Consider the following 11,014-nt stretch of genomic DNA (forward strand, 5'->3'; position numbering starts at 1 on the left):
TAAGGCTAAAGAATGGTGAGGGCCAAGATAAACTAAATGCGGAAAACATAAAATACAGGAACATTTTATAATAGTTTTAAGGGTAGGCTAAATAGTTACTATTGTAATGCTAGAAGTATAAGAAATAAAACAGAGATAACTTTAGAGTACTTGTTGGAATGGAGAATACTGATATTATTGAAATAAATGAGACTTGGTTAGATAAAAGATGTAGACAATTTCGATGACAAAAATGTAATTGAAATACAGAGTTACAGGCTTTTTAACTATCATGTCTCGATTGATAGATCTGTCCTGAAAGCAAAATTGCACCATTGAATTAAAAAAATATATAAAATAGACTTGTAGTCATTTTTTCACAATAAAAAAATCTTCAAAATTGGAATTTATTAAATTAAAAAAATCTTTATTTCATTTACACAAATTTTTTAAATCATTAGTTCTGATTTCGGGTTTACTTCAGAATTCTCCAAACAAAATTCTAAGTGTTTGAGTTTCCTAGGAGGAGTTGTAATAGTTTTGATCAAAATAGCACTAATTTAATCTTGTAACATAAATAAAAATGCAGTTTTATTGAAATTTTAACTAACCACTGTTTCTTAACCTCTGTTGTCATATTGTGATGTAACTGCATATATCTCAGCTCCAAGAAGTCATAGGCTAGCTATCTAAACACATAATGAAAGCTCTTTTTCATTTCTTCTAAACAGTATACGCTAATCAGACAGTGTGCTAACACTCTAGGTAGGGATGGCATGGACACCCTTATCAAAGTAATACAAAAGTTATCCGGAATTTCTTCCCTACAGGTCATCAGAAGCTAGGTATGGAGAGCTACCTAACACACTTCAGTGTATATGCTGCTTTTAAGCTCTTCAGCATGTCCCAAAGTCGAAAACCAGTGAATAGCCAAAACAGAGATTTCATATTTTCATTCATCATCATCTTTCTTCAACAAGCCTAGCATCTACCTAGTTCTTGCAGTAACTATAATTTTATGATCATTTGATAGGTAATAAAGATATAAATAGCGTGAGACGAGCAGCAAGCAGCTGACAGAAGCAAACAGATAATAGCGAAAGAGAATAAAGTTGGTGTAAAGTTAACTACCATAGAAGTGATTGGCCTAACGTTTAATATGTTACAGTGAAACTAACAGGAGAAACAAAGATAAGAAAAATAATTGTATTCTGTCAAATTGTGGTTCTCAGTTAATTGAATCAGCCTGAATGCACTTTGACAAAAGGAGTAGGGGATCTTCAAAAGAAGACCAAACGATTATGGCAACTCATGCCACAATTGTAAGTGAATCACTGAGAGTACTAGTGTGATAGAAAAAGAGAAGATAGTGCGGATTGTCAACTGAAATTCTAAAGTAATTGAATAGGCCTAAGTAGATATTTGACAAGAAGGAGAGAACTACAAAAATAGTATTTATGATGTGTCCATAATATCTATAGTGTTGAAGAATGTATTGTACATATGTTAACTTATTCTGAATATATATGCTATTTTGAAAACAAGTGAAGTGCGTGCTGATTATTTGTCATTGAATTTAATGCTAACAAGTCACAGACACCTACTGTAGAAGAAGCCCAACAACAACATAGTATATATTTATATTAACAAATATAACTAAAAGCCTTTTTATTTTGACAATTGGTGAAGATCAGATTTTAAAATTCTGACACTTTCGATAGACAATGTGGGGAATCCAGTAATGTAGGGTTTTTTATTCTCCATGTAAAGTCAAGATGGCTTAGTCTGCTATGTGATCATTAGCCAGATCAAATGATATGTCCACTTCTATCCCCTATCTTGATTGGTTCCTTTTTTCAAGTTCAGTAGCCAGCCATACATAGCTTTTTTATTTAGCAATGAATAATTTTTCCTATATGACTTCCAGTTCAATGGAGGTTCATGTAGAGATTGTAATAAGTGAAAAAAACTTTAACTGGTATTATATTGCAACAAGAAGACAAATTCCACTATAATTACCATCCTGATTTTATCTAAGTTATGCAAAAACTTACTTTATCATATTATATGTAATTTATGATAAAAATGTTTTTTATAGAAAAAAAATAAATGACCAGGTTGCTCACTAAAAGTACAGGGAATAAAACTGAAGAAAAGCATTATAGATTTAAGAAGTTTAAATTGACTCCTATGACAGTATACTTAGAGGATTATAGAAGATAAAGAGAGTCAGTCACACAGGACATTAGACAATCAAAAAGTGAACATGAAAAATGGTTGGCTAAAAACATAAACATTAATAGTAAAGATTTCTTTTAAATGCATCAAGGGTAAGCAAGATGTTAGTATAGGAGTAGGGCCTTATTTCTGATGATTATGAGATGACTAGATTACTGAATTATTATTATTCAGTTTTTACTAATGAAGATTCAAGCAGTATTCCTGAACAGTTTCTGAAGGGAAACATGACTGATGAACAAGATAATCACGTAACTTCTGCAATTGTTCAAAAAAATTAGGAAGTTTAAAAAATGACAAGGCTCCTGGACCAGATCTTAAAGGGGTTTTGAAGGAGGTTAAGGATTGGATATATGAAATACTTGCTACTACTCTTTGTAAGTTTTTGATTAGTGAGCAGCTGCCAGAGGATTAGAAGTTGGCTAATGTTACTCCTCTTTTTAAGGGAGGTGATAAAAATTGTATAATTAATTATAAGTTTATTAGTCTTACATCAGTGGTAGGAAATGGTCTAATAAAAGATGCTTTGCAAAGTAATTTGCTAAAGTTTAAAATTTTTTTGATAGTGAAAATAGTTTCAGTAGGGGAAAATCTGGCCTTACTAATCATTTGACATTCTCTGACAAGGTGAAGTTACTGCTTATGTAGATGAGGGCAATGGTGTTGATTTGGTATATTTGAATTTTCAGAAAGCATTTAACAAGGTGCCACATAAATGGCTTGTTAAAAAATTCTCTCTATAGATGTGGTGGATAGGTATGCTCACTGGATTGACAAATGCCTGAAGGGAAGAAAATAGAGGGTTTCTATATATAAAGTTCAGTAAAACTAGATTAATTCATCACAAGTCTGATACAATGCAGTGTAACATTTGCTCTTTTTCATTGACATCAATGACCAAGCAACTGTCAATAAATTAGCTAAATTTGGTGATGATATTAACCTGATGCATGTGGGTTCAGTCAGTTTTACCAATCTTGTAACCACCATGTAACCATGAAATTTAACAGACTTTTAGTAAACATTACAAGTCTGTTGTGCACAGAAAATCAGATTTTTTGATAAAGTATTTTTTTAAAGATCTGTTTATGAACTTGTGAAGCCTTTAGCATAATTTAAAGATGATTTTCATGCTAACAATAAAAATTCCCTTTTTGTTTTTCAGTTTTCATATTTCATTTGCATAGCCATTATAACCTCCTCAATTAATATATATTTTTTGATAAAACTTTATATTTTATCATTTATTTTCTCTGCCCAAACAACAGTGAAATCTCTTTTCTTTCCTAACACTAACTGTAGTGATCATCAATTTATACTGAAATTAAAAGTTGAAAAATAGAAAATAAAATGAATAATACCTTTTTTAAGAATGACTGTAGAATGCAACAGACAAATACAATTACTTGTCTTAAAAGCCTCGACTTCCAGCCTTTATACTTTTGATTACTTTTAATTTTATGGTTTTATAACTGTAATTTTGAACCATAAATTGTGCATGAAAGCACAATCATGGGGAGCCCATTTAGATGTTTCTGGTAGAGCTTAGGGTAGAAAAACAAAAAAATTACAGTCACACACAACCGTGAGTTTATCTTCCTCATCCAATGATCTTGTAAAGCTTTTAATTTTTACATTTTGATTATTTTTTTAAATGTATATAAAAATAAATACAAGATATAAATACAAAAACAAGAAATTTAGCAGTTACATCTGGATTAAAACCTTTTGCAGTTGGATGCTGTGACACAGTAACCCTACCTTTATTTCACTGAGTTGACTGTCCAGAAGATAATTAATGTAGCTTTAAAATACATATTTCAGATCAACGAAAAGTATATAAGCTGGACATGGCACCCATCAGAGATTGCCCAAATTTATTACTTGTTTCTATTCCATTCAACTAGAGGATTTTGAAATTTACATGTCAATAGGGCAAGTTAACGTACTTAATTGTCTAGACATACATCTACATGATTGCCATTATAGAAGTCAAGACAAGAAGTATGAAAGTTGAGATTTTTCATAGCTTATGGGTCAAGTGACAACACAAAATTTTGAATCATAACATAAATTAAAATGTTACATTCATTCACATGCACTGATAGTAAAGTTGTTTAAATTTTGAATGTAACTCAGTGACTTGCACTGAAGTGCTTAAAGGGGTACCTGTCACAAAAGGGAATGATTTTTGTTTCTGTTAATAAAGGAAACAGTATTCCCCTCTGTTCCCACTCAATTTAACTCTCTCAACACAGGCTCTGTCAATTTGACTGACCACATGACCTCTTTTTACTTGATTCAAGTCTTTATACATTTAATACTTCTAACTTTCAATATAGTGTGTATATCTTCACAAAATTTGGCAGACTTTCAGTTTATATCATAAGTCTTTCACATACAAAAAATCATTTTTTAGTGAAGTATTCTTAATAAAATAAAATAAAGTTTTATCCATGAATATATTGAGCATTTGTTTTGAATAGTCCGTGTGCAAAGAAATTTTCATGTTAAAATTAAAAACACTTTTCCTCATCTCAAAAATCTCAAAGTTTCTTTGTGTAATCCCTAAAACCTCCTAAATGCATTTCAAACGTTGTTTTCACTAAAATTTTATAGTTGATCCATATTTTTTCTACCCTATCTCAAAAATGAGATAAGTCAATTTGAACAACCTCGTAACCATAAAAAAAAAAAAAATCGAAATAAACCTAAATTACCCTTTTTTTTCTTTCTAGAATGACTTCAAATTGTAACATGAAACTACATTCGTTTAACCAATGTAGCTCTAAGTTCGTAACAGTATACATCTATTGGTGCTACTATAGCGTGAGGTCTACCGCCATATGGCGCCTAACCAGGTCTATCAAACATGTATAAAAATGTATCAAATTAAGTGTTTAACACTAAAATAAATGTATGGAAATGTGTGATATCCATGAGGGATGGATAGTGCAGTGGTAGACCTCACACTATAGTAGCACCCATCTATTTATAATTAAATTTTATTGTCTTATTGCCCTTTGAACTGTGTCTAATTACTATCCATGCCGTTATAAGTTGTAAATCCTTTGGGGAATGTGCAGCTCACATTACGCTATCAAATTACACTACCCACAAGACGCTCATATGCATGCCTCATGAACCATTTTAATTATATTATTATTACTTATTTTACCTAACCTAGTCTTAAATAACTTAAAAAGATCCATATTTTTAGATATAAATTTCTTTTATAATGATAAATAAAGAATAAATATGAAAAACAAGAAATAAAGTACTTACTCCATCTTCTATTTTCTTGCTCTCAGGTTTACGAAGAGAGTTAACCCTAATTTTTTATACTACAGATAGTAATGCACTTAATAATTTTTATTTAATTAAATAATGCATCAAAGAATATAGACTAATAACTTGCAAAAAGTAGACAATTTCATTTACCTCTCAAAATTTTCCTGGCTTTCTAACTATGCAACAAGAGCTGATACAAATTCATCCAAGCTAGCAGTTAACTTTCCCTCTGAATGAAATTGATACTTAACAGTTCAGAACATAACATTATACATCATTTGATAGATGAAAACCTTGACTTTCTATTGGTTATAGGTAATATATAATTAAATGTGAGAGAACTAGCAATGAATTGTGAAAGAGAGGATGTGACAGGTGGGTGTGGCAGGAGGGGTCTGATTTTCTAATTGATAGCTCTGTAACCAAACAAAATTGAAGGCTATAAAAATTATGGTTTGTTTGAGTAATAACGATTTTATAGAAAGTATTGTTATAAAGTATTGTCTTTTATTGATCTAAGTTATAAAAGATAACATAACAATGTACAAGAGACAATTTGGTCTTTTGAGATTTTCTTCTGCACCTAAGTAAAAAATTAACCCACCCTCTATTTTCTCATGAAATCTTTGATTCACCTCTTAAGTTCTTGTAAAATGCTGATAACCAATACTATCAACAGTAGCTCATTCCATCAGCAAACCTACCTGTTAGAAAAATTATCTCAACTGAAGTCGAACCTGTCTTTTCCAAACCATAAAACTGTATCCTCTTGTACTATTACTTATGGAATAAAGCACAAAGAAATTGCAGACCTACTGATCCCCAAGATAATCTCACAAAACTTTAAAATCTGGAAGAAAAAAAACAGGCTAAGTCCAATTAAGACTATTTTGTTTTTCTAATAAGGTTATTAACTTATGGGATGAGTTGCTATTAGCAACAGTGAAAGTCAGCATTTTAAAAAAGTTTATGAAAGGAATCAATGGTTTCCTGAAAAATGAAAGGTGGGTTTAAATTTTACTTTTAGCAAACAAGTGCATGCAAGAACAATCTTAAAGAGCCAAATGGTCCCTTGTTGTCCATAGGTTATATTATGTTGTATGGAGAACTAACTACCCTTTTTTCACTTGTAATCAATATGTTTGTAAATACACAATAAAATTTGATTAGCTTTTCTAATAGTAACAGATCACTGCCATAATGGATTAAGTGACCTTATCCACTGCTAAGTCATGAGCCTTTTCATTCTTTTCACCATCCTCATGATAACCAGCATATATATATTATATTATAAGTTATATTAGTAAGGCAAGATTTTTCTTTAATACTTGTATAAGACTGAAATAAATCTGATCCCCACACTGTAAGAAGTATATTCACATTTTGCAAAAAGATCAAAAAGGGACTATTATAAGGAAAACTGATTTAATCAAAGAACAGAAGCTTACAGTTTAAAATTTACTTTTTGTCCCTCCAAATATTAGAATAATTAATGAAAATTTTATTTAGGAGTTCAAAATTTGTAGGTGGTTTGAACCATTTTTTTCATAAGTGGTTTCATTATTATTTTAATATTGCAAAAATATGATGAAAAAATTTTTTACTAACTAACCTTTCTTTCTGCTATTTGTTTTTCTACCAATTCACCAGCAAAAAGATCACAGTATAGGTCCAATCCACCCGTTAAGCTTTCTTCATTGTCGGCTAAATTCTCACACTTCTTTCTTTCAGACCTTTTATAATCAACTCCAGTGATTTCTGGTTTCACAGCTATGGTGAGTCTAACATTATCAGACATAGAGAGAGTTTCAGAGCTAAGAACTGGATTACACAAGTTTTCTGAAAAACTTTCACTATGATGTGCTTTCTGCAAACCTAAATTTTCTTCCTTGATGATAGTAGATTGTGATGCACTTTGATGTACTGTGGTGCTTAAGAATCTATTACTGATGCCTTCATCCAAAGGTTCCTGAGAATTACACAGATTTTCAGTAGGCTCACTTTCTTTTTTATTTAAAGATATTATATGAGTTTCAATATTACATGAATTATAAGTATCCTCAAAATCTGCTTTCAAGTTAGAAATTATATTGTTAAATCCTGCAGGGTTTGAGGTGTTTGTCATTTCCTCTCCATTATCTTTTAACTCAAAAGAATTATTTGACACCAAATCTTCATAAATATCAATGCTGCAATCTTCATCATAGCTGCTTCTGTTTGCAACCAAAGGCAAAATTGCATTGCTAACATCATTTGTTGAAAACACAGCTGACTCATCCATATCAACAACTGGTAAAGTTTGAGATCTGCACGAAATTAAAGGTTCTCGGTTATAAGTGCTCTGATCTTTAAAGGCACTGGTATAATTGTCTGAAGCTCCTTGTTGATGCAAACTACTTGAAACTTTATCACACGTAACAGTTTTAAAAAGTTCAATAGACTGGTTAAGTTTTGTCATTTCATAGATTGTTTTTTTACAGGTAGAATCACCAAAGTCATCTATACTTTTCTCATGGAAAACATCAAATTGCTCTTCCCACATACTGACATTAAGTTATCTATGATGAAAGAAAAAAAAAGTTAACTGCAACAACAATAAATGTGAATTCTAAAAATCATGAGAAGGGGAAATTTCTGAATTCAACTAGAATAAAGAATCACTGCTTTTTAAATAACTTATCACTCAGTGGTGATGACAAGAAACTGTTAATCTAAATTCCATGGCATTAGTATAAAGGAAGCTATTAACACTGTTTTAGAGAAGATAAACTACCACCATATATTTTAAAAAATCTGGTTGGTTCTGTAAAGTAAAGGTCTATTCTGAATAACATGGTTGCAGTCCTAAAGCTAATGTTGGTTACTATTGAGTATCACTTTCTTGTTTGGTGTTGTTTGTTGGTGTTTATTGACAAAAATCATATCTAATCAAAAACACCTTATATGTGAAAAAAGGTGCAGCCAAAAAAAGGATTCAACATGTGACTTAATGGAATGAAATCAAAATTGGTGGCCAAACTGGTAGCTACACTTATAGCATTGATAAGAACTTTACAGCATATATTCATTCATTAATTAGCTAAGCTGTGTATTTTATTTTATCCACCAACATGCCCAAAATTCAATATATTCAACTTCAAGAAATCAGTTCTTGTCTTTCCCTTTTTAATAGTACTAGTGAGTATGTTTTTATAGCAAAGCCACATCAGACTATCTGCTGTGTTTACCAAGAGGAACTGAACCCCTGATCATTGTGCTGTAAATCTGTAGACTTACCACTGCCCCACTGGGGGTCAACAGTACTAATACTCATAAAGTAATATTAATATAACATTTAAGGACAAGCAGCTTATTGTCCCAACCATATTCCCTTAAATTTACTGCATCCACCACCTTTGAAAGACAGTCCTTTCCAAAGGCAAACACCATGCTTAAAAAGTAAAAACTGCCTAAGTTGAAGATAACTCCTACTCTGCAGAAATTTATATTTCTGTCCCCTTATTCTACCATTCTTAATATTAAATACACAAAAAGATGATGCATAAATACTATTAATTTTATAATTTTCAACACTTTAATCAGATCCCCTCTAACTCTTCTTTCTTTGAAGAGAAAACAATTTCAGAGATCTTAACCTGTCCTTCTTACAATGTTTCTATCCCAGGTATCATCCTAATATCTCTCCTTTGAACCCATTCCACTAACTCAACTTTCAATATCCTTCTTAATGTTATGGTAAAGAGGCCAAAACTAATCATAATGCTCCAAATGAGGCCAAAACAGTGACCTATACAATGTAGTGATTACCTTTTTAGACTTATATTCATTATTTATGTAAATACAACCCAAAATCCTTTTCCAGCACCACTAGAAAAAAACCACACTGCTTTTAAAAGTTTAAAAGACTAATCAACCAAAACATACCAATATCCTTTTCTTCCATAACTCTGTCATTGTTAAATGTATTCCTAATAAAATTATACTTATAATTTACATTACGATAACCCACGTGCATTGCCTTACACTTATTATAAACAAAAATTAAGTCATATGCCAGCTATTCACCTGACTCACTGAATGATCTAAATCTTTAGTTAAATAAAGCAGCAGCATCCTTCTCACAACCAGCAAACACATGACCTAATGAATATAGTAATATCATAAGCAATATATCCACAGTTAGTTTATCTGTCACTTAAGTTAAGTGGATAAAAAAGGACAAAGATCCTAACACTGAGTTTGAGGTATCCCACATGTGACATTAATCCAGCTTCACTAAGCTTCATTTATAACAACCCTCTGCTTCTTGCCCTCATTATTTTTTGACCCAATGAGCCAAATTATCCTCCACACCCAAAGAGCTAATTTTTTTAATAAGGCTTTTATGTGACATCTTGTTATATGCTTTCAGAAAATCAAGATATTCCAAATCTACAGCATCAATATAAGCATAACCTCTCCAGAATTAAATAATGTCACAAGATTAGTAATACACGATTTTAGTCGAGTTTACTATCCAAATTTTTCTTAACTTCGCCTCAAAAATACCGTGCATATGATCATCTTGTTCATCAATTGTTTCCCTCGAGCAACTGTTTAGGGTGAGAAATACTGTTTGAAATTTGAATATTCAAATCAGTAAAGAACGGAGGGGAAGTAAAATTCAATAACGTAGTCAGCTCAAAATCGTTAGAAATACAACTTACGTTAACGTCACCAAAGCATTAAACTTAAGTTAAAGCACATAGTAGTAGTAGTAGTTTTTGTTCTCCTGAAGAAGAATAGTCAACTATTCGAAAGCGCTCGAGTTTTAGGTCTTATTTTAAGTCCACTACTACTAGTAGTGTTATACTAGCACTGCGTAGCAGCAGTACTCAGTGGCAGTACCACTGTAGTCTGTAGCAGAAACTTTTGTTACCCATAATATTAAATTAAAAAAAATATTTAAAGAAAACTTACTCTTAATGTTTACATGTTCAGCCAGTGAAACACGTTGAAAAAATGCTTAACCAAAACATACAAACTTATTGCTTGAACTTTAAATTTCATGTAATACAGCTTCTTACTTTAGTTTAAACAAGTTAAAAACTACTAACTACAATGACTCTCTGAATTTTCTTCTATTCGCTCTTGTTTCGGTCTATCACATCTCATAATATCCAGTTTTTTGCGCGAGAAAAATTGTCAGACGCCCTCTTAGTCATATGTCCTTAAAAAAATCATATTATTTATTTGACTAGTTCTAAGATATATAATTAAAAAGCATAATGATACACTTAACAAATTAATAGGTAAATGGAGAACCTATAAGAATAGTATATATAGTAGAGACGGCTGATATAGGTATCAAAAACTTTCATTTAAAACAAAAAACAAGTGATAATGTTTTGTGTTTTAATTTTTAAATGAATATCCATATTAGCCGTCTCTACAATATGTATTGTTACGTCTCCGTTTGTTAATTGATTTTTCCGTAACTTCGTTCCAACGAAACTTTAACGACACA

The 11,014-nt window shown here is 31.2% G+C and overlaps 1 protein-coding gene across 2 annotated transcripts in view; it reads right to left on the bottom strand.

Moving 5' to 3' along the window:
• LOC106473997 (CASP8-associated protein 2-like) overlaps positions 1–10,645 on the bottom strand; it is a 21,326-nt gene extending 10,681 nt beyond the window's left edge. The window contains exons 1-2 of one of the 2 annotated variants that reach the window (XM_013934682.2): positions 10,468–10,645; positions 7,121–8,066 (exon numbers count right to left, since the gene is read on the bottom strand). In XM_013934682.2, the coding sequence (XP_013790136.1) occupies positions 7,121–8,050 (930 nt within the window). In that variant the 5' untranslated portion in view covers positions 8,051–8,066; positions 10,468–10,645. Of the gene's footprint in view, positions 1–7,120; positions 8,067–10,214; positions 10,271–10,467 lie in introns of those variants that run through there. The other variant, XM_022402381.1, reaches the window with a different exon arrangement.
• Positions 10,646–11,014: the final 369 nt, after the last annotated feature.

Source organism: Limulus polyphemus, unplaced genomic scaffold, assembly GCF_000517525.1.
Source record: "Limulus polyphemus unplaced genomic scaffold, Limulus_polyphemus-2.1.2 Scaffold6707, whole genome shotgun sequence".
NCBI classification, from domain to species: Eukaryota; Metazoa; Arthropoda; class Merostomata; order Xiphosura; family Limulidae; genus Limulus; species Limulus polyphemus.